This window comes from Drosophila ananassae, chromosome 3R, assembly GCF_017639315.1.
Source record: "Drosophila ananassae strain 14024-0371.13 chromosome 3R, ASM1763931v2, whole genome shotgun sequence".
NCBI classification, from domain to species: Eukaryota; Metazoa; Arthropoda; class Insecta; order Diptera; family Drosophilidae; genus Drosophila; species Drosophila ananassae.
Genome location: NC_057930.1, coordinates 28,562,111 through 28,586,367, shown reverse-complemented (window position 1 = coordinate 28,586,367; position 24,257 = coordinate 28,562,111). Strand labels below are relative to the sequence as shown.

At 38.4% G+C, this 24,257-nt stretch overlaps 1 protein-coding gene across 5 annotated transcripts; it reads right to left on the bottom strand.

Annotated features, from left to right (window-relative positions):
- Positions 1-79: 79 nt before the first annotated feature.
- Positions 80-24,144, bottom strand: LOC6497754 (voltage-dependent calcium channel type D subunit alpha-1). Of its 5 annotated transcripts, XM_032451876.2 has the most exons (34): positions 24,001-24,144; positions 22,680-23,126; positions 21,484-22,348; positions 18,768-20,035; positions 18,480-18,699; positions 17,710-17,815; positions 17,325-17,464; positions 17,013-17,119; positions 16,489-16,641; positions 15,831-16,012; positions 15,120-15,639; positions 14,834-15,059; positions 14,566-14,776; positions 14,296-14,505; positions 14,119-14,234; positions 14,004-14,062; positions 12,981-13,098; positions 12,447-12,576; positions 12,121-12,287; positions 11,942-12,029; positions 11,273-11,380; positions 9,611-9,718; positions 8,659-8,711; positions 8,455-8,601; positions 7,924-8,395; positions 7,787-7,870; positions 7,665-7,727; positions 7,413-7,601; positions 7,099-7,347; positions 6,368-7,027; positions 5,797-6,248; positions 5,247-5,287; positions 2,600-2,730; positions 80-2,518 (listed from the first exon to the last, which is right to left on the bottom strand). In XM_032451876.2, the coding sequence occupies exons 2-34, from the start codon at positions 22,687-22,689 to the stop codon at positions 2,003-2,005; spliced, it is 8,169 nt and encodes a 2,722-aa protein (XP_032307767.1). In that variant the 5' UTR covers positions 22,690-23,126; positions 24,001-24,144; the 3' UTR covers positions 80-2,002. The 5 variants fall into 5 exon arrangements, 4 of the variants coding, with proteins under 4 accessions (XP_032307767.1, XP_032307763.1, XP_032307764.1 ...); XM_032451872.2 differs by lacking the exons at positions 11,273-11,380; positions 12,981-13,098; positions 17,325-17,464; ... (4 more) ...; positions 22,680-23,126; positions 24,001-24,144 and adding an exon at positions 13,662-13,788 and having other exon boundaries at positions 16,489-17,280; XM_032451873.2 differs by lacking the exons at positions 9,611-9,718; positions 12,981-13,098; positions 17,325-17,464; ... (4 more) ...; positions 22,680-23,126; positions 24,001-24,144 and adding an exon at positions 13,662-13,773 and having other exon boundaries at positions 16,489-17,279.
- Positions 24,145-24,257: the final 113 nt, after the last annotated feature.

Sequence of the window (24,257 nt, the reverse complement as noted above, 5' to 3'; positions counted from 1 at the left end):
AGTGTTTCGGCCATTCCATAAATTTTATAACCAAAATCTCATGGAGCTGTATGACGGTAAGAAATCACAATATTCATTATTAAGTTGCTCAAATTTGTCTGACTTTATTTATAAAATTCAATCATAACAATTAAAATTCAGTTTTCTTACATTGTTAAAGGGTTTCCCGTTTCTTGAAATTTTGCTATTAATTTTATACATTTTAATATTTGTTTGTCGTGTTAAGAAAACAAATCCATTCATTAGATTTCAAATATTAAATACTTAAAAAATAAAATGCGTCTAAATCGAAATATGTAGTTACATTGTCGTTCAATAATGTAAGTACAATGTTGTTGTATATTAATTTATGTTTTTTATTGAATATTAATACCTAATCAATTATGTTTTTGTGGTTGCTTATTTATTTTTAATCTTTATTTTTGTAATTGTTTTTAGGTCCATTACTAATGAAATTTAGGCGTTATCAGTTGGGATATTAAACTTTAGTTTGCTTTAAAAAATATACATTTTTTCTGTTGTTTACAATAAAAATTATGATTTTTAGCTACATATTTTGTTTTTTTTTTAGTTTGTAGCTCGTTTAAGGGCGATAAGCCAACGATAGACTTTTCAAAAATCAAATAAACACAATAACACAGGCCAACAGCAAAAAATCTCCACGCATAATTTTACCTGCTCCATAACCTTTAGGCTCCCCTGAACCAAAGTCCAGAACAAACATAGGTTCTATCACCCATCGTTTCCGCGGTACACCTAAGAGAAGAAATTGATCAAATTTTACCATATATTGAATTATGTAGGCCGTGAAATGGCTACGACCATCATTGTTTCCAGTACATTTCATTTTTGAAATGTATGTGTACCAACTAAAATTAAAAAATGGTATCTAGCAGTTACCATATCTTTGGAATACTCATCAAAAGTTGAAATCTCAGATTTTCTACGTTAAGTTTTGGTCTTCTATGATTTTTCCCCAAACATTTTTCTATGGAAGATTTTTATTTTCTTATTGAAATCAGTAGATCATACCATGTTTTAATTTTGGATTTAAGGAAAAACTCGAAATAATTTTATTGAATTTAATATAGGTGGTTCAACAATATTTTCTTCAATTAAATTGGAGTTTTTAATCTCATATTTTCAAAAAGTCATGGCTATCTACAACTGTTTCTATATTCAAAACGTATCTATTGCAGGTTCAGCTTGTTTAGTAAAGCTTTATCTACAGTTGTAGATAGCCATGACTTTTTGAAAATATGAGATTAAAAACTCCAATTTAATTGAAGAAAATATTGTTGAACCGCCTATATTAAATTCAATAAAATTATTTCGAGTTTTTCCTTAAATCCAAAATTAAAACATGGTATGATCTACTGATTTCAATAAGGAAATAAAAATCTTCCATAGAAAAATGTTTGGGGAAAAATCATAGAAGAGAAAAAATTAACGTAGAAAATCTGAGATTTCAACTTTTGATGAGTATTCCAAAGATATGGTAACTGCTAGATACCATTATTTAATTTTAGTTGGTACACATACATTTAAAAAATGAAATGTACTGGAAACAATGATGGTCATAGCCATTACACGGCCTACATAATTCAATATATGGTAAAATTTGATAAATTTCTTCTCTTACGTGTACCGCGGAAACGGTGGGTGATAGAACCTATGTTTGTTCTGGACTTTGGTTCAGGGGAGCCTAAAGATTATGGAGCAGGTAAAATTATGCGTGGAGGAAAAAAAAAGTTGGAAATTGTCGGCCTGTGTAATTATTATAAATGTACAGTATGTTGATTACTTTTTACAAGTTTTACAAATTCCTCTACACCATCATCCAAATATATCAATTCTCGTTGCTAAGACTAAAGTGTTGTTTTTTGTTCGCTAAAAATTATACAAAAGGACACAATCAGTTGACGCTGAACTGATTCTAGTAAATGTACGTTTAAAATTCCATGAAGAAGACATTTCGTATGTGTAGATTACAATGTGGATGCTAAGAGGAAAAGGTGTGGTTTCCTTGACCTCGCGGTGGCGATTTTTGTGGTGGCTGTTGCTGTTGCATTGTGGGCGACATGGTCATTTGGCTGCTATTTAAATTACTCGTTTTGTTTTGGCTATTTGGGGACTTATGATTATTGTTTGAGGTTGTGACAGTGGCAACCCGTCTGAGACGATTGTCGGGTATCGGTGGCGATTGCAATGTTCCAGAATACGGTTGATGCTGGGGCGACAACGAGGATGGTCCACTTCCGCTTCCACCAAAGGCATTCCGAATGCTGCTACTTCCGCCCCCGCCACCACTCAAGGCTCCCAGGCCACTGGCTGATCCCCCAAAGATACTACCATTGCTACTGCCGATCAGACTCAGCGAATGCTCATGCGAGAGGATCTGGTGGGCGGCCAGATTCATTTCCTCGGGTGTCATATCGAGGGCCTCCTGCATCTCGCGGGCTGCCGTCCCCACAAACTCGGAGTCACAGTATTTACCCAATCCCTCAGCGGCGAGTACCTAAAATTTGTGCATTTATTATCGAGACAAATCCAGCTAAAACCAAGACATTATATTTATAAGTAATTCTATTACACTTACCCCTCCAATCAATGACTCGGCTAGGCCGTTCATTTCATATGAAGTTGGTAAACGACGCTGATCGTAAGGACTAGCTGGTGTCGATTGGATCATGCGTTCGTGGCCAGGAAGAGCACCATTGGGTGCGTAGACTGCATGTTTCCATAAATATAAGACAAAATATTTAGGGTTTTTTTAAAACAAGACGTTTCATTGGGCATTCAAATGTGGAATAGGTCTTGATGATCCCAAAGATAAGGAAGATACCATTTTTAGCTATATGCTTATTTACAATCCTTTTTTACTTTTAAATATAGACCAATTTATTACTCTTATTGTCATCTTAATATATGTATTTTTTGATTTTAAATGATCATCAAGCCTATTCGTTTTTATTTAATTATTAGTTACAGTTAACTATTAGTTAGGCATTCGATATAAGCAATATATACATGACACTTCAATATTCTCATTCTGGTTAATAGCCTATAATTTACAATGAGTGCCGTAGGCACAAAATAAGACAAATCATAAGTTCGATAAGCTAAAGCAGGCAGTTACCGATACAAATTTATTAAGTATGTACTTTTTCTAAGTGGCATAACACTCATACGGATTCTAAAACTAGGCGTTCTATGAACAATGCAAGCGACCCTAATATGTATGTATATGTGTATAGTCTTCAAATGACAGCTTGGTGTATACTTTTTTTAATGTGTAGGTGTATTAACATTTACTTACATGTTTTTTTTTTAACAAAAATAAGATCGGAAACCTTTGGGACCAGCACACAAAAATAAAAATTAAAGCGACGATAATGCGACATTGAAATACAACGGCAAGTTGAAATATTGAAATAAAATGGAACACGTATTTTCTGAACAATAACAAAGAGACAACGTTTAGAGTTTCAGTTGAATATTTGCATTTGGGGTTATTTTTATACTAGATGTGGTTTATATGGACGCAAGGCACACATTAACACTTTTTCGGGGGACAAGGCTCATTAAAGCCAAGGCCAAGGCTTATGAGTAGATGGGCACAACATCACTGTTCGTTTATATGGCATATGTATATATATAAACATTTTATATATATGGAATATATAGACATTGATATCGGGCTTTGGTTTTGAATTTAATTACGTTCTTTCTGGTTGCTGTTGTTGCGTGTTAAACATTGTTGTTGTTAAAGTTGTTTCTGGTTCTTGTAGTTTGTTTTACTTGTTGTAGGTGTTATGTCATTATTCCACTCTCAAACCGTTTTCACAAAATATTATATAATTTGAGCCGACAGCGGAAAAAGACAATATGTTTCGTGCCATCGGAAACTCAATAAAAACATAACAAAACGAAAACTAAATTTTAGGAATGGTTTCCCCAAAGAAAGAAAACCAGTTTCTTTTTTTGACAGTCATCCTGCTAGAATTTTTCAGCACTCGGTGGTCTTTAAACTCGAATCACTTATGCTACAATAAAGATTTTTGTAAGAGAAAGTTATAAAGGCAAATTACTTTAACAGACACAATTGACATGATTTCATTTTCCAAATTCATCGATTTCTTCTTCCGTTGGTTAGTTTGTAATTTACAAAAGGAGCCAGAGGCACTGTGATTAATTGGATTAATTGGTTACAGCGGGTATTATATTTTCTTCGGAGAACGGAATTGTGTTTGATAGAAAAAGAGTGACCGGGATAGATAAGTAGTTTCAAGTATCGACAGATAGATCAGCCAATTTAAATGTCAGATGTACACATTAAATATTGCATCTTTGTTTGAAATAAAATAAATTAAGAAATAAATACTTCAAAAATAAAGTATTGCACTTTTAGAGGTAAACCCTTGACAAATCCCTTATTGAATTTTAAAAACATATTATGAGTATTACTTTTGATTTTACCTGTAAGGGAGCTCTTTCTGAAAGTAAAACGTTCTAGAAAATAAATGCTTATGGATCGTGGTGTTCATGTGTCTGGCTTGATTTCAACTAAGTGGCAGTGAAAGCATTATAAACTTTAGCTGTACGTATAAGCTGCACTCCAAATCGACTAATCTACGAATCTGTTCTACTCTAATTTAAATAAGTTCTATTTAAGTCTGAAAATATGTTCAATGTTTACTACGAATGTTATGAAAACATAATTGCTTAGATTTGATATTGATTAACAAGAAGCCAGGTAGTCACATTAAAACAAAATAACCTTTTGTTATCTTATCCGATTAGTTAATAATGTTGCATTTGAATTTAATTTGAATTATTGTTTTCAACACTTTGGCATTCCGCAGGCAGAAACAAATTTTAGAATGCGGTGATCTAGAGTCTGTACATTATTTTATATTTGCGATATTTTTAATGCAGCATCTACATAACCGTTGTTTAAACGAAACAAATAAAATGTCAAACAACCAGATATGGGAGTGTTATTATCTTTTTTTGCATTTCTGTTAAAGATCAATTTGGAAGTGTGTGTAAACGACAAACGAACCAATTTGCTCAGAATTAATTTTAGAATTTTGTTGCTTAAAAGGAATAAAACATAAACACATTAAACAAATTGAATAAAGTGTTGTGCATTTTAGTGGTTGCTGTTGTAGTTACTGCTGAAGTTATGTGTTACGTTTTGTTTTTAATTTTTATTATTGCAATTTGCAGCATTTTAGGCTTACCATTGTTATATGGATGCAATAAAATACCACGATTGCGGTTGCTGAAATTAATGTTTGGGGATTGAGTAAAAGTTTGGTTTATGTTTCCATTTTTCTCAAAGAGACTGTTGCTGATTGGACATTTTTGTTTATTAAAAAAAAAAAATTTGTTTCATGTATTATTTTTTATTTGGCTAGTTTATGTTAAATCAGGTATAGATTTAAGGGTATTCTGTGATTGCAACTAGGATCGCTAAGTCAACTAATTGAAAACTCGTATTTGTTTGGGTGGTACCAAGTCGCTAAAACTCAGCTCCTTTTGTCCATTACAAACTTTAAGGCGTTCTTCACTAGGTGACCAAACAAAATGTCATAAAACAAAAACCACCATTGTTGGCAATAAAGAATATTGATAAACTCACTAAACAGCAAGCCACAATAACATGTAATATGGTAATGGAGCGTTGTGTATTCTTTTTTCCGTCTTTTTGGCTAAGTGACAGCCAAAAGATCGACTCCAAGTTTGGCCTAATGGGCTCCACTGACGCTTTCCGCCCACCCCCATACTCACTCATAAGATATCGCATTCGCCTCTGGAGGCAGCGTTCCGGCTACCGTGGCCGCAACCACTCCACCTCCGCCTGCACCACCGTTTTTGGCCAGAGGCCGCATGGAGATGCTTTCGCCAAAGGTCCTCAGCTCTCCGCCGCTGCCAGCCACATGGAGCTCATCCTGCAGCTTTCCTGCTGCTGCCAGGCGGGCCTGCATGATGTTCCGGGTTATGTGGTTGACCCCGTCGGCCACGCTCCGGTTCAGGTTGTCGTAAAGGTAGTCCCCCCCGGCCGGATCCGCACTACCCAGCACCAAGGAGCTGCCACCCACACCGGCGACCCCTGAGGCGGATCCGCCTAGCGTCAGAGCGCCGTTGCTTTGAGAGGAGGTGGCTTTGGCGCTGCGTCGGAAGGTTCCATTACCATGCCGGCGGATTGAGGACCACACACTTCCAAAAAGAGTGTGATGGCGCTGAAAATTCATACAGAATGAAGTACATTTTTTATTATCTCACTATTTCGGTTGCTTTTTAATATTAAATATTCCAGAGTATTCCAAACTGTACCGTATTCATATTCCAAAAAACTTACCCGATGCATGGGCTCTGGTTCCTGGTCCAGCTCGTCAAGATTACCAGAAATGGCCCTCTTGAGTGCCGGGGAGACCTCGTGCAGGGTCCGCAGACCGGCCTGCAGTGTGACAGTGTTGCTGTCGGGATGACCCTCCTTGCCTTCCTGTTCCTTGCGCTTCTTGAAGCGCCGGAAATAGTCCTGGATCAGGTAGGTGGCATAAAACTTTCCTACTGTCACTTCGTCATCATTGCCGGGTGGCGGAACGACCTGGTCCAGTAGCTTAGGATTGGTCCTCTTCCAGATCTGTTTGATGGTGGCGCGCAGTTCCGCATTCGCATCATCGATGTTACCATCAGTTTTGATGCTTAGGGAGGTCCGAACCACTGCGAAAAGAGTGGCATTGAAGAGGACCGTTCCGTCGGAGTTGAGCGGCATGTTCATGGACACCAGGCGCTTGCAGGCCATTCGATGGGGACATAGCTTTCCAAATCCCAGGGGCGGTGATATCTTTCTCAGCAAGGTCACCACATCTAGATGCTTGATGCGACCCTTGGCATCCGGATCGTACTCGCTCCACAGACGAATGAACTCGTCCAGGTGATGCGGTCCCAGGATGGACCAATCTCGCGTCAAGTAGTCAAAGTTGTCCATAATGACGGCAACAAATAGATTAATGATCTAAAATGTTTTTATTAAAATATTACTGTTAGCTTCGAATTTCTGGTACTCATAATAAACAGAAATCTTACCAAAAAGGAGCAGAGGACGTAGAAGGAAATGAAGTACGGATAGGCAATAGAAGAGCCGCAGAGTTCACCCTTCGAATCTGACCGTGAATCGCATTTTACATCCGGTTGGGCAGAGCAGGACATCATAATGTCCTGCCAGGCTTCGCCGGTGGCCGAACGGAACAGCACGAGTACTGCCTGCTGGAAGGTCTGGAAGTTATTGTTGCTAGTGATGGCACCTCCACCATCCAAAGCAATTTTTCCAAAAACCTGAAATAATATGTTTGAATTTTATAAAACAAATGGTTCCAAAAAAAGGAATATTTTTTACTCACTTGCATTCCGACCACAGCGTAGATGAAAAATAGAAGTACTATGAGCAAAGCTACATAAGGCAGAGCCTGAAAGGATTTTATGAAGGTCCAAAGTAAGGTTCGAATGCCTTCGCCTTTGCTTAGAAGTTTAACAAGGCGCATCACACGAAACAGACGGAAAAAGTTTATGGATATCAAATTTGAACCGGCCTTAAATATTATCAGACAATTATAGAAGCATATAAAGTGAATTGATTAACGGATAAAACTTACAGCTTTTGCTCTAGATTTACAGCCTTCTACAATATCACAGGATGCCTGAGAAGTATCTTTGCTCTGTAATTTATAAAAAAAATGTTATTGATTGGAAGATGTAATCCATTCATGTTACGAACTTTAATTTCAGAGTACACGATATCTATAAAGCTGCCCAATACAATGATGAAGTCGAACACGTTCCAGGCATCACCAAAATAGTTCTAAAACGGCAAAAATAAATACTGGTCCATCAACTGCAAAGGACTATACTTACTTTAAATCGAAAAGCGGCCAGCTTAAAGACAAATTCCAATGCAAATACTGCCGTAAAAATCATATTCAAGGCATCTAAAAGCTCTGTATACCACTGGGGTTGATTGTAAAACTTCATAGCCAAAGTCACAGTGTTTATCATAATTAATACAAAGACTGTATACTCAAAAGACGACGATGTGACAAACCACCAGACTTTATATTGTATACCATGTTTGGGTATATATCGACGTACGGGCTTCGCTTTTAAGGCAAACTCTATGCAATTACGCTGGTTCTTGTCCAGATCACAATTTTTGTATTCCTGTTCACCCTCGTTTTGGAAAGTGACAATCACGAAACCGACGAATATGTTCACCATGAAGAAGGCGATAATGATAATATAGATTATATAGTAGGCAGCTACGATCGGACGGAAGTTGTGTATTGGACCGCCATTCTCCTTGTTCGAATCAATTGAGGCATACAGCAATCTGCAGGAAGAATAAGCATGTCAGTGTTACTCTCTTAAGTCCTTAACTTTTTAACTTACCCTGGCCAACCCTCGAAGGTGGAGACCGTAAACAGGGTTAGCATCCCCTTAGCCACATCGTCAAAATGAAAACCATAATTTTTCCATACTCTCTCCTTTAACCGTGGCTTGTGAATATCGCCATCATCATAGACCAAGTATGTGCCACTAAAAAAGATTCGGAATTTAATAATTGAATTCTATGGAAATAATAGATCTACTTACTAGCATTCGCTCTCGGTCATTTTGGAACCATCAGAGCACGTAAAAAACTTTCCCTGGATATTGTAAGTGGAATGAGGAGGGACCGGAAGTGATCACGGTCACGGAATTAAAATATAATAGAATTAGAATATGGAAGGTGCCATGAGTATTTGTTAGACATGGCAGTCTCAAGATGAAGTATCCTTCGCTTGAGAATGTCAACTTTAAATCACAATCATTAAAACTGCTTTACTGTACGGACTACTTTCTAAAACCTAGTTAAGATGTATTATAGAGCAGAAAACGGTAGGCTAGCTCTAAATATATATATGAGTATTATATGCACACATGTACAGGGTGTTTAATTAACAAACACATTTACATCACGCTCTCAAAATATTTGATGGACGAAACAGTGTTAGTTCTGGTCACGGCACAATATTTACAGACGAAACACCAACGAGGGGTTACTGGGTTGGAAGTAATAAGAGTGTTAGGAACATAGGAAATGCGGAATACAGAATACGTATTACGGAAATATATATTACATGGGGTTAGCGGGGCTAGCTAACAATAGTACACTTGCTCTGAGGTTAGTCTGGAGGAGCTAGAAACTGAGCTAAGCCGATTGATAAAACATGAGAGTATCTTTGTTTTCGGTTTACCAAAAAAGTTGCAAAGCATCTTAAATCAGTTAAAAGAAAAATAAAAAGAAACGTAACTCAGATTCGGTCTCTTTAGATCAAGAGTGTTGAGGATATTTACCTTCGGATAGATTCAAAGTACCCGTAAAATAATCCTAACCACATGAAACCCACTTTCAAAAAATACATCAAAATTCAAAGCACACATATATAATGCATCGATTTTATTATCCTCGATCCTTTGAAAATAGAAGCGCACATTTAAAGCCTTTAAAGTCTAAAAATACCCTTTACCAACGACTTTTCAAATATAATTCAAAAGAAATTACCTTAAAGAGCTGTACTCCAATAACAGCAAACATGAATTGCAACAAATATGTTACCAACATGATATTACCAATGGTTTTTATTGCGACTACAACGCACTTGACCACATACTGTTGAAGTTTGAGAATTTGTTTCAGTGTAGGCCAATTGGTTGAATTATGCCAATATTTTGTAATGTTTGACAGTTAAAAAATTAATTTATTTTTTGTTTGGATTTAATGAGTGATTGTTTTTTTGAGTGTCGCATTTTTTAAATTTGTTTTTGAAATGAAATCAAACGGTTTGGTGTCAATATTAATATAAAAAAGTTTTTTTTTAATTTTCAAAATTCAATTCAAACCAACCGAAGCACGTTCAAGGAGAGAAAAAGGAAGAAAATACATTTATAATATTGGGGTTTTATTTGTATTTGGTTTTTTTATGTCTAAATATTTGAATTGGTCTTGTATAAATAGAACTATTAAAAAATTCAACTAAAAAACAAAGTAAAATATTTAAAATTAGGGGAAATAAAAATAATAGAAAAATAATAAATTAGGCAAGTTTACATTATCATTGAATCCATTGTAGCTTTGGATAGTTTACTGCGAATTCAATATTTTTCCAAATAAGGTACTTGGTGGAAGTTGTTAACATAGAGGGTCCGTAACTTGAGAGGTTCTTTACAAAAAGGATATTATTTTCAGAAAAGATTGGTTCGCCTTGATGCTAGGGTGCAAGGTAGGATTGCTGTTTGAGGAAAAGACCCAAAAAGTTTATGTGCTGCTGTGTGTGCTTTCGAAATACATAGTAATGTCTAATAAATGTGCATGATTGCATTTGGTTACCTATTATTGTTGGTTTGTTGCATTTAGACGTGGACAAATGCAGAAAATGGGTGTGGAATATATACGAATTGATGTTACAATTTATATGTGTAATGTGTTAGGTCGTGTGAGTTGTGTTAGGTGTGTGGCGAAGAACCCAAAATTAAATCATAATAAGATTAACCCCGATTGTCCCACTGGCTTGTTAACAATACTTTTACTGGAGGAAGGTACATGGCTATATCTGTCATTGGTAAGATCTCCTTGATTATTATGCTGCGCATTAATAAGCAATACTCACGAGGCAGCACGAGTTTGTATTATTTACATATTGGTATTAATCACTTGGATTTTATTTAGTAGGACCAATTAAAGAAATTTTTGAATAATGAGCAATGAACAAAACTTCAAAACAAGATTAGAAGATGCATAAATTTAAACGGAAACGAAAAGTATTTTTAAACGACAATATGTTAGGAAATTTTTTGAAGTTGCATGTGTGTGCACCCAAAATAATGTAAGAATTTGTACAAGCTTATATCTGCGTTAACTAAACCTATTTTAAGCTGAGTAAACTCTATTTAATGTATTTATAATAATACCTATAGTTACTTAATTTGTAAAAATATAGCAATTGTTAAGGTACCGGTGTGCGTATGCGGTGTCTTCTGAATGAGTTTTTTTATAATTTGTATCTAGTTTAATCAATAACTTAAAACCCTTTTTTAGAAAAGTAAAGGTATTTACAAAAATTTCATAAATTAATTTGAACTGTTTCTGTTCCATTTTCAACCTAATTTCTAAGCTAGGTAAACATTGGAAAATAAGCTGAATCAAAACTTAAGAATAAAATCATACCTTAAACAATTGGACTCCTATCACGGCAAACATGAATTGCAGTAGGCATGTGACGAGTACAATATTTCCAATAGTCTTAACTGCGACTATGACACATTGAACAACATGCTGTATGTGAATCGACAATATATAGTTATAGTATTGCTTTTTTAAAAGAGAAAACTAATTATAATTTATTTTATTTTGTATTTTTGTTGTTTTTTGACCTATTGTGTTTGCGCTTACAGATGGGTGGTCGTGTATTTTAGTATTATCGGTTATTACATAGGTTTATCTATGCCCAAGCCACGCCCATACATTTCTATTCCACGCCCATTTTCGTAAGGTAGGTTCTGAAGCTCAAAATTAGATAGATTACTTTGTCGCTTGTGTGTAGGATAGGACATTTCTTGATTTTGTGGTATATAATTTTATATTATATATATATTTTATATCGGTGCACCCTACACCCAGCATTTCAAGGATTTGTTTCTTGTTCCAAGAAAGAATTTATTTTTGGTTATTTAAAGAAGTTTTTGTTTAGAGTAATAAGAAGAATAGTTTTTGTGCATTAAAAAATAATAAAAATCAAAATTAATAAAATAGAAATGAAAATAAAAAGTAAATTGACCCAATTTTAATAAAAGCATTTGATTTTTGAGTAGTAAGGAGTTTAAGATGGGTTCTTACCTTGAGACCCTTGGCACGATTAATAGCTCTGAGTGGCCTTAAAACACGGAGCACACGTAGAATTTTCACGACTGAGATCGCATTCGAACTGCAGTTGAAATCGACGTTATTGTTTATGTTCAAGATATAATTATTATCACAACTACTGGGTTAAAGTAGTTATACTGATGGTTGTTTACCTGAACACTAGTGATACCAAAGATACGCAGACCACAAGTAAATCTAATAGATTAAATGCGGATCTGCAAAAGGCTCCGTCGTGTAAAACGAAGCCATATGCAATCAATTTCAGAATCAGTTCTATTGTGAAAACTGCCGTGAAAAAATAATCAAACTTATTGAGCACCTGAAAAACAAAGGAACGGTGTCGGACATTGAGTGACAGGTGAGTGCTGTTACCATAGCTCATAAATAAATTTTTTCCACTCGATTTAAGCTTCAATCGTTAACTTACAAATTTTAAATCTCTGTATCCGTTCTCTGGGTCGGAACTGGAGCTACTTACTTTGTTTAAATCGTCGTCGGATCTTAAAGGATTTTCTGCCGCCAACATGGCCGATGAGAACATGATGCAACACAGGATAATGTTGCCAAAATTGCTGTGGTTACAAAGCCAATGACAGAAGACTCGGAATCTGTTGAGGATTAAGCTAGTTAGTTAAGAGTAACTATTATAAATATAAGAGAAACAAACAAATACAAAAAAAAAGTACAGATCAGGCAGTTAGAGTTCTCAAAAGACACGTTATAAAAGCTAAATCATATAATAAGAAGCATCTAGGGTTTATGTTCTAATCGTGGTTCGACTACTATATTGGGTTTACTAAAAACTGACCAAACTAAATATAAATTGAGTTCTTTTTGATTACTAAGGACAATACACACAAATGGGTTAAACAAAGACAAATACATGATTATTATTTAATTTGTATAAGGATTTACACAGACGCACATTGCACACACACATTCACAAAATAGAAGTGTTTTTGGTTCGGTTTTGGTTTAAATTTGTGGAAAATTAAAACTATAATATAAAAACCTGTTCGTTTGTGAGAAAAGAAAAAATGATGTGCCCGGTGGTATAGGTTGAATTTTCGTTGCCGTATTAACCTCGGACATACGTCGGGGTCGTGCTGTAATCATGCCTTCTTCATCCACTATATGCAATACAAATTTTATCATATATTACGAATATATATGCAAATTGCCAATTTGGAAAAAATAATAAACACATTTATGAGAATTTAACCGAGGACCATTTGTACAATTAATCTAAAACTACCTTAAAATTAGACTAAGTTCCTTACCAAAAAAACAAAAAAAAATAAATATTTTATTGTAGTTTCCTTGTCTAAAAATCTAAAAATAAATGGTATATTATTTATAACCGATTGATCCTAAAAGAAAAATGCAAAAACAAAAGAGAACTAAAACTAGTCGAAACCATTACAAATTTCTTTGGTGTTTGGAGTTTCGTTAAAAATGAACAAGTTATTTATGTACATTGGCAATATTACAATATGGATTAGACACAGCTAAGGATAAGGAATTACAGTTTATAATAGTTATTCAATTTCTTGCCACATGCTAAACCAGTGTGCAAATAATGGTAAAATATCAAAGGAAAATAACTCCAATCACATGACACATAACCATTTATTAAAAGTGAGCGAGAGTGTTTGCGGATTGTCGGTCAGTGATGATTGATTGTTTGAATTACCTGTTCGTATAACTGAAAATGAAAAATGCACTGCCTCGCGGAATGGGCTTTTTAGTCTTCTTCATGCTGACTTCAGATAAACGCCGGGGTCGTGCAGTGGCATGTGCTGATACTTCAGAATGGGAGTCTTTCGATTAATATTAACGAGTGTAATTGTGGTTTCCAAGTAAAATAGGCATCGGCGGCGTGTTTTTGGAAATATTTGTTCGGTTTCGATACTTGTTAGTCTTTAGTGGGTCTAAGCATAAGCTAAATTACTTAAGTTTTCAGGCCTTAAATTATGTAGAGATCTTAGTCTAGGCTTAGTCAGGGCGTTAGCTACATATTTGTTTCAATTGATACCTTCTTGTTCCTCCTCGCACATTTCACGAACTTCTTCGTCGGAAAGGGTCTCATGATCCCTGCAATTTAATTTTTAAATTAATTAGAATCTTAAAATTCTAATAGAGACTATTACATCTTCTCCTCGTCATCCAACTCATGGGGCTCCATGTCTATGTCGATGCTCAGATGATCCTCGCCATCAATGGTTGGAGTGGGGCTATGGGATTTCTTAAAAGCGGAGTCATCGTGCTAAAAATGGAAAAAGGGGCCAACTCACAATCTTTTTTTCCCTAAATAGTAGTAAACTCACTGGTTCCTCATCCTTTTCCACCTCCGATAGTGAGTCCGCGTCAGCCAAATTATCCACAGCAATGGCCAAGAACACATTCAAAAGAATGTAATTGCCGCAAATGAATAAAATTATAAAGTAAATACAGGCCAGAGCACCGTAAGAAGAAACTCCACCATAGGCATTGATGCCGGTATACATCACAGCATTCCAATCCTCACCAGTCATGATCTAGAAAACATAGCTTTAAGTTAGGTTTTATACTTGAGGCAGTAAAAGCTAATTACCAACCTGAAAGACTGTGAGCAAAGCCTGCCAAAAGCAGTCAAAGTTCATCCGATACTTCTCCTCCTTGCCGTTAAAATTAAATTTACCGCCGAAGACTTGCATGCCCAGTAGAGCAAATATCACAATAAATAGGAAGAGCAGTAACAAAAGCGAAGCAATTGATTGTATAGAGTTCAATAGGGAAGCGACGAGATTTGAAAGGGACCTCCAGTATCTAAAGTAAAAGTATTATTGAATAGGGAAGTTTAGACTTATTCATATTTTCACTTACTTGGTAACTTTGAAGACACGCAGAAGACGCACACAACGCAGCACGGACACGCCCAGGGGCGGCATCATTCCTGTATTTGTCAAAAGTGTTTCTGTAATGCTGCCAATCACCACAAAACAATCAAAGCGATTGAACAGGGATACAAAGTAGCCCTGAAAGCCCAGACTGTACATTTTCAGTAACATTTCACAGGTGAAGAGACCGATGAAGACTACGTTCGTGTATTCTGAGAGGTTGAAATCATTAAAATATATTAAAGATGGATTATTTATTTCAAACAGCTAACCTTGAAAATTGTCCAACCAATCCACCTGCCTATAATGCTCTGTGGCCAAGACACCGGTGTTAAGGAAAACCAGGACAATAATGAGCCAGTAAAAGGCCTGCGACTTGACAGCTTTTCGACACGCTCGCCGCATTCGGCGGTTAACCCGATCGAAATCCTTTTTCATTTTGCGCCATCGGGACTCTGTCAGCTGGATCTCGGGCATCTCTTCCCCCAGGTTCTCGGTGGAATCCATTTCATTCAACTGCTTGACCTTTCCATCAGGTATCAGACCACCCACGGCATCAGGTTCTATGTCCTCTGCTTGGGTAATCCAATCGAGATAGCCCCGAAGGTCCTCCTCGATCTGTTGCTTCTCGCGCAGCTTTTGAAAGTCGCCGCGATTCTTGGCCTTGTTACGCTCCTTGGAGAACTCACCGGACAACACACCGAGAATGAGATTCATCACAAAAAAGGCACCCAGGATAACCATCGAAATAAAGTACATCCACTGCCAGTCGCTGCCCATGGAATCTTGGATCTGAGCAGTGAAAAATGTATGGTATATTAGTGGCTTTGGATTAAAAATTAAAAATTAATGTAATCAAAAGCAAAATCTGTAGAAAGAGAAATATTCAAGGGTATATAAAATTTAAAAGTTAATTAAAATATATATCAAAGAATCCTTTTAAAAAACATACAATTTCAACGGTTTGACGGATTAGTACTTACGCTATAGAGCACATCAGTCCAGCCCTCTAAAGTGACGCACTGAAACACCGTCAACATGGCTAGGCCGAAGTTGTCGAAGTTCGTGATACCGTCGTTGGGTCCCTCCCAGCCACCGTAGCACTTCATCCCGTCTGGGCAGGCGCGGCCTACCCCGCAGGGTCGAATGTCATCTTCATATTCACCTAGATCCCGATTCGTTTGGATTGTTTTGGTTTAGGTTTGTGGATTTTAATGAGGTTTTGGAATGAAATGGAATGGATATGAGATGATATTGTTGGGATACGGTTCTGTTCTGTTTAAGGGAATGCCATTTGGGTTTCTTGGGTATTTCAGTGTTCAATTGTTATTGCGGAATATGCCGCATCTTTGGCATATTTGACTTGTCCCAAAAATAGTTTCAATAGATCTATTTACTAGCAGATTAGTCGGAAATGGAGGCGAACATTCTCCGTTGGTAGGTGTTTCAAGTTTACATTGTACAATTTTTTTTTTGAGTTTTTTGTAGCCTTCAGTTCCCATTAGGTTTAATCTGGTAGTGATAGAACCATTGGACTCAGATTTTTTAATGCGACATATCTGGTGGCATTCAAGACATTGAATGATATTCGCACAACGTATAAATATTGTACGATTTGATGATGCGAGAATCTCCGCTTACCTGTGATCTCATCGCGACATGCCTTGTGCAGTTTGCCTGAGAAGAGCTCTAGGCCGATGATCGCATAAATAATAATAACGAATATGACCAGGAGTGCAATGTGAAACAATGGCACCATGGCCTTTAAAATTGAATTAAGCACAACCTGTAGACCTGCAGAATAGCGTTATGAAAAACCAGTAATGCGTTGGACATCAATTCTTGGGGTGCTCAGATTGATTAGCGGGAAAACTAGTGCTTACATTGAAAGCAAGAGAAACACGGCACAGACTTACAGGATATCTTTTATTTAATGTAACTCAAGTAGGAGAATTGGTACTACATTAAAAGAATAAAAACATAAAGTAATACGGACATATAATTTACCCCGAAACAACCCCCTGATTGAATTGAAATATATTTATAGATCTGTGCAGCATTTAACTACGACTGAACCGCAGTTTTCTCTACATTTTGTCTTAGATAGCAGGGCTAGTCAATTTTGTAGCTTTAGTGAATTTTTTATGGTGCAAAGAAGCGCTTACTTGGTACACCCGATACAAGTCGTAGTGGACGCAGCACTCGAAAGGCACGGAGGGCCTTCACATCGAAGGCATCCTTCATCAAATGAGAAAGTGCTGTACTTATTGCTCTGAAAAAATGTATGGCATACAAAGTTTATACGTGTCTCAGTTTCGACCTATATAAAATTTTGTAATATAATTTTCAATGTTCTTTTTCCGATTGGGCAAATTTTGATTGAATTGGATATAAGGTAACATAGAAAATGGTTAAAACGAGGCCGGAGATGGGCCTGGGCGCTAAGCGCTTTTAACTGGAATATTTTGTATGCTTACCCTATAACTACAATTGTAAAATCTAATAAATTCCATCCATTTCTTAGATATGCACCATTATGTAACATAAAACCATATGCTAAAATTTTCATAACACATTCCGCTGTGAATATAACTAGGAATACATATTCAACTTTTTCCTGTTTGGATTTTGTTTGTGGTTTTGGAGTTTTTGATGTTGGAGTGCATGAATATTCAGTTTTGGATAAGGATTTTGGATTGTTTTCAGGATTCGAATCGGTGATGTATTTATGCATTTTGTGGATTCACAGTGCAGATGCGAATGAAATGGATATAAGAGATACAAGAAATTCAAATTTATTAGTAAACTATAGGTAAAATTTTAGATCATAAGCCCATTAGTTTGGGTAACAAAACTACTTACCAAGGTTTGATTCGTAACATTTGAATCACTGCCCGGATAAGGCGTATAAACGGCCAAGGCAACACAATTGGCAAATATGGTTAACAAAATAAGGAACTCAAATGGTCTAATAAGGTAAATGCCGTTAAGGAAAGCCATAACAATATTTATTAGGGGTTTCAACCAATTTTTGGCCATATTTATGTTATTCTAAAACGGAATACATTTAATTTTTTTTTTAAATATGTTCTATATTATCAGGATCAAAATTAAAAATTAAATATAGTTTTTTTTGGTGCTCTACTTAAAAATTGAAGGATGTATGGTTGACCTTCTTAATCTTATCTAATCTTATCAAAGATCATCCGATTCGTATTTTAGATAAATTTAAATGAAAACTAATTTTTTCAGGCGTTTTGTCATATTTTCTGGTGGTCCTCTTCAAAATTATGAAGAAATCATTGGAGTACCTTAAACGATTGGTAGATCGAATCTGTTTAAATTTATATCAAAATAATGAGTGAATAATTTTGTAATTTTTTTTGTCGAATCATCTGGTGGGTCTCCTTGGAAATGATGAAGAATGGGAGGGAGGGTTAGGGTCAGAGTAGCCAACAGGCAAGATTCAAAATTTGCAAATTTTTCAAATTGCATTGGAAGGCAAGATTCTCAGTGAAAGCAATATCGTATGCGGCCAACTAAAAGGAAAAGGCATATTATGCTGCGTTATCCAGTTTTTGGCTCTACGCGAAGTTTTTATTCTAGTTTTGCCTTCGATTTCAAAAGGATACTTCCACTCCACAATGCGAATGCAAAGCGCTCGCAAAGGATTCTTGACGGTCAGGCAGAAAAGGGCTCGCTGTGGACGATCCGGTTGCGGTTTGCCCCGCCGTTGAGGACGCTTTTGGCCGCCGGCACCAGGGGCAGCTTTTTGGCCACCCGCACCACTGGGTCCAATGGTGGTGCCGTTCATAGTTTCCGGAATGTTTGCAATGCCCATGGAGTCGATTCCTTGAAAGCAGGGTGGCAATGGAGTTAATGGCGCTAGAGACTGTTAGTTTGGAACTTAGATCACTTACCCATTATGTTGTTCCCGCCGCCCAATTCCCCCTCGCCGCCATCGTACCGGGCCGAGTTTTCTCCGCTTCCGGGTCCATTGCCACCTGGGGAGAAGCTGCCACCGCCGGAGGCACCACGCTCAAAGTCCATTATGTTGAAGAATTTGCCCGCACCGCCGCCAAAATTATCTATCAACTCTGCCGAACTTGAGTAGAAGGGTGAGAAGGCCTGAGTGTCGTCCTCTTCCTCCTCAAAGTACTCATCCACGTCCTCGTCGTCCTCGGGGTCGTCGTCTTGTTCTTGCTGACCCTGTTCATCAATGTCTATGGTGGAGCCCTCGGGCTCCTCGTCGTCGTCGCCCTGCTGGTCTTGATCTTCCTCGTAAAACTCGTCGTCGTCCTCTTCTGTAATCCTACATGTCCTCCTGATCGAGGGTCGGTTGCGCGAATTCTTTCTCACCACAACATCGGCGTTGTCATCGACCTCGCCGACGTCCTCGAGTGAGTCGTTGTTCCCACCACTTTCTTGGATGATCCGTACGCCCTCATCGGCCTCCTGCCGTCGGTCGCTGAAGCTCTCGCAGTCGGTGGCCGCTGCCCCCAACGACAGGGACTGATCCTGCTGGTCCTGTTGCTCTTTGGCCGCGGCCGCAACTGCCGCAACGATGGCTGCGGTGCGCAGAGTCTGCGAACTGAGATCTGGGTGGTTAGCGTCGTTCTCGTCCTCGTCACACTCGTCGTCTCCAATGAAGCTGCTGACGTCACCGACCCCGAAACCATGCAACGTACTATTGTCGCCGGTGATATCGCAGTTGCAACTGTTGCTGCTGCTGCTGTCGCCACCAACGGCACTGTAGCTGCTCTCGTCGTCGCGTCCTCCGCCGCTACTAAAGCTGCTGTTGGTGCTGCCAGCACTTGTCACACTATTTTGTGGCTGCAACTGCCACGCTTCCTCAGGCGTTAGCCTGGGTGCCGGTGCACTAATGCCCCCGCCCCCGCAGCTCGTACAACTTGACTTGCGTCGCCGGCTTCCGCCGTTCGAAGGTGCCGCCGACTGGCCCGGACTCGTGCCTGACCCGGAAACAGACCCGGATCCTGAGGCTATTCCTGCTACTAGGTCACTTGCCCCGTTGTTGCTCCTTCGTCGGCGCTGTTTTAAGTCAAGCTTGTATGTGGCGTTGTTTACAATCTGACTGGTGACGTTGCTGAGGGCGAGCTCGGTGCTGGTGGGTCGCCTCCTGGAGGTGGTGGCCTGGCCGGCGTTCTCCGGCTGGTCAAGGGCACTGCAACTGTGGGTGGGCGGAGAAAAAGGTTTTGTTAAACTTTTATATGTGCATGTTATCAATCATTTACGGTACGACTACAATGTTCAAGGTTGTCATTTAGAATATCTCGTATATTGTTCATTTTGAATAAAAACAAGAAAGGAAAGCTAACTTCGGGCGGAGCCGAAGTTTATATACCCTTGCAGTTGAGTCGCAGTCCGCTAGGTGGCGCCACGCATCTTATATTAATAGATATGTAACGGATCGTATATAGACGGCCGATCCTTATAAAATTTGGCATATCGATGTATTTTGCCCAAAGAGGCATCAATTGAAACTTCCATCCTTCTAACTTGAAAAACAACCAAGTTATGGCATTTCCGATTAATCAGTTGTATGGCAGCTAGACGGCTGATCCTTATGAAATTGGGCAGATCGGATAAGTTGGCCCAAATTAGAATGCATAGAAAGTCCCATCCTTCTAACTTGAAAAACACCAAAGTTATTGCATTTCCGATCAATCAGTTATATGACAGCTATAGGATATAGTCGACCGATCCCGGCCGTATTACTGCCTGCAAAGGAAAGAAGGATGTGTGCAAAGTTTCAACTCGATAGCTTTAAAACTGAGGGACTAGTTTGCGTAGAAACAGACAGACAGACAGACGGACATCCTCATATCGACTCAGGAGGTGATCCTGATCAAGAATATATATACTTTATAGGGTCGGAGATGTCTCCTTCACTGCGTTGCACACTTTTGACCAAAATTATAATACCCTCTGCAAGGGTATAAAAACTGGTTTATTTATTTAAATAAAAGTAGCACCGAATTTTATTATTTGAAATATTTTCAGGGTCACCGGAATAAATAAATGTGGCTTAAAGGATCATTGGAAATTATTCCTAGCTTTGAAGAAGAATGGCCTCATAAACTACATCCAAATTATAAAATTTGAAAAGTGAAAATTATTTCAGCAGTTTATGATTTGAATTTTGCTCAAATACGAATGAAATTTATGAAGCCATTGTAAACACATTTTGTTAATTTTTCTGCATATATGAACACATTCCTTTTCCGACTCTCTTATGGCAATTTTACCATATGCGATGTAGACTGTGAAACACATACTAAAAATTGTCTATATTTTTTGTAAATATTTCCATCCTTTGCCTTAGAGGATGGAAAGACGTATTATCCAGAACTTACACATTTATTTTTATTTGCATGCGACTTAACTCTCACATCGAGACAGTCTCACAGACAGGGCACACAAAAAATAGGCGACGCACACAGGACAATGGACAACAACATTGAGTCACGATAGGAGTACGATATGCAGTTTGGGGTATAATTGTACTTGGAGCTGACTTACTATGCCCTAGAGCTCCTAGTTTGTTCCATATAATCAAACTCTTGCATTGCTTGAAAAATGTATTTCTTTTCGTGCTCCAGTTGGAGCTGCAAGTACCTTTGTTGCAGGACCGTTCCTGTTCCCGTTTCTGATCCCGACACCGATCCAAGTCCTGAACCCAGCGCCGCTCCGGTTGGAGAAGTACCCGCCGATGCCGATGTGGTCAGTGGTGTTGTGGGCACCGGCAGCGTTATCGTCGGAGACCGGTGCTGGTTATGGTGCTCCGGCTTGACCATGACCACCTCCAAATCGCTTTTGGCCGCCGAAGATTTGCGGTTGTACTTCCGACTGCCACGCGTGGGGGTGTCCGCCTTTAAATAGCGTCGCGAGGTGGCGGGGGAAGTGGGCGAGGTCTTGCGCTCGATAACCAGGGTGTTGTCATCGTAGGCTATACAATTCACCAGCTCCCCGCCTCCTTTTACACTCTGGCTGGAGCTGGAGCCAGTGGCTGGGGGCGGGGCAGAGGACGAGGACGCGGCAGTCGCCTCATCTCCACGGTCATAAAGCGTGGCCTCCTTTTGTCTCTGGAATTGCAATTGCCGGCGTCGTTGCGACGAGGAGGTTCCACCTCTTGGAATAATAGACGAACTCGGCTCGATGCCGGTCGGTGATTTCTGGCTCTTCACAGGGCATGATTCATCGATTATGACAACACTGGCGGGCAGCAGCGACGAATCCCTGCTCGGTTCCCGATTCCTATCGCTAGATTTATCCTTATCGTTATTGTATTTACGATTTAATTTATTATTCGAACTAGAATTGTCCAAGGCATCGTATCTGTTAATTGGTTGCTGTTGTTGGTCTGGATGCTGCGGCAATTGTTGCTGCTGTTGCTGTGGTTGCTGCTGTTGCTGGGGTTGCTGCTGTTGTTGTAATTGTTGCGTTTGTTGCTGATGTTGAGAGGCTTTCTCTTTATGGTCTCCTTATCGGTAAATTATTATAGTTTTAAGCAGAGTGGGTGGGGGTTGGTGAGAAAAGAGGATAATTAATTAGCTCTGTGTGACAGGCACTCAATGTGCAGCACGATGTGGCATGCTGAGCAAAATCATAACTTTTGATTGAACTAAACAACAAGGGAATGACTAACATTGTGATGATGGCATAAGGCCCAAACTTATAATCAGTATTTTAGTCGTTTCCGGAGGAACATAGTCTAGTGAAATATGTTGATGATAAATAATAAACTATAAAGCAAACTATTTTGAACTAGTGAAGAAATGGAAGTGCAATATAGATTTTTCAACACCTTGTACCTGTATTCATATTTGAAGTTTCCTTCGGTCGCACAATATTAATTTGCCTGTCATTCAAAATACACTTTTAAGAACTCTTCTTGGCAGAGAAAGGTTCCTGCCAAGTGGCCAATACCAAACACGCGGTCAACAAGCCGGCCAAATCAGAAGCATTGCGGCAACAGGTGTGCTTGGCCTTACACACAAATAGGAGCATAGGTTTCTAGTACGCATAAAAGCTTTTTTCCGGAAAAATGTGTAGAACTTTGTCGGTGGTGCAATATTTTTGTATACTTTGTCGATTTTGGTTGAGTTTTTGGACGATTTTAAAGCGACGGTTTGAAAATTTGGCAATTGTAATAAGTCTGCGTTAGGCGTTCAGGTGAGTTACTGATGTTGAGATCCAAAGCGCGGGAGTGAATTAATATATTTTGGGTCCTTCGAAAAGTTTCGTTATTTTAGCGCATACTTTATTGGAATCAGATTAATTCCAGTTAAGTGAATAGCCAAAATTTCCATTAGAGATAATAAATTATCATTGATTATCATTTTCTATATATAACCCAAGTCGCGCATGTGTGTGTAGTGAGCATCAAAATAAAAAGGGAAAACAATCCCAATGTTTACGTTTTACCTTTGTTGTCGCAACAACATTTTTGGGACACAAACTGTCAAATGGCCAATCAACTTTGGTTGAGAGGAAGAGAGCCTTTCTCTTATCGCTTTCCCTCCGCTAAGCTTCGTTTGCAGCGAAAGCTTTTTACAGCAAACAAAATAAAACTTTTTTCAAAAGTACCAAAAAAGCAATAAAATACTATATCTCGTTTTATTTTGTTTTTCAAATGGGGAGCAAAGAGAAGTGAGTGTTTTTTTCGGATATGTGTTGTATTGTAGACCGCCATCCCAACACAATCTGTCACTGATTAATGTGCCTAAACGTCTGAAAACCAGTCGTACACGAGTTCCAGGAATGTGCCAGAAACCCCACGGCAACGAAATGAGGTCAAGTGCGCGCTTTCGGCACTAAAAATTCATTTGCTCATTGGCTTTGGATGGCACGCTTGGGAAATTCAAAGAGCATACTTTTGTGCGTTGGCTTTCCCGCTGATTACATTTACCTACTGTATTTAGTCTGAGCAGTAACCTCTTAGCCACGCTAAAAGGTCCTAACTGACCGATTGACCTACCCACGTAAATGTAATACCCCTCACACACATGCACACCCGAGTCGTGGAAACACCAACACATATGAACATGTGAAAAATTTGAAACGCGCAATGCGAAGAAAGTGAAAGCGTTTCTCATTCCCAGCAGTTTTTGCATATTGCTTTTCGATTCCTACTTGGTCATTATTAGAGATTACACTCTGCGTTTTATATTATTTTATGCGGGTTATATTCTCTGGATTATATTTTTTTTCACACGCGACCAGCAGCAACGCGAACGAGTTTAAGGAATCAGCAACAAAAGCACACTGTGCAGGAAATTACAGCTTTTCACAAAGGCAACTGCGAAAATGTTGACGTTTACCGAAGGCAAGGCTTTCAGGAAAAGCTTACATTTTCAAACTTGCTTATCTTTGTGAAGGTTTTGGAATCG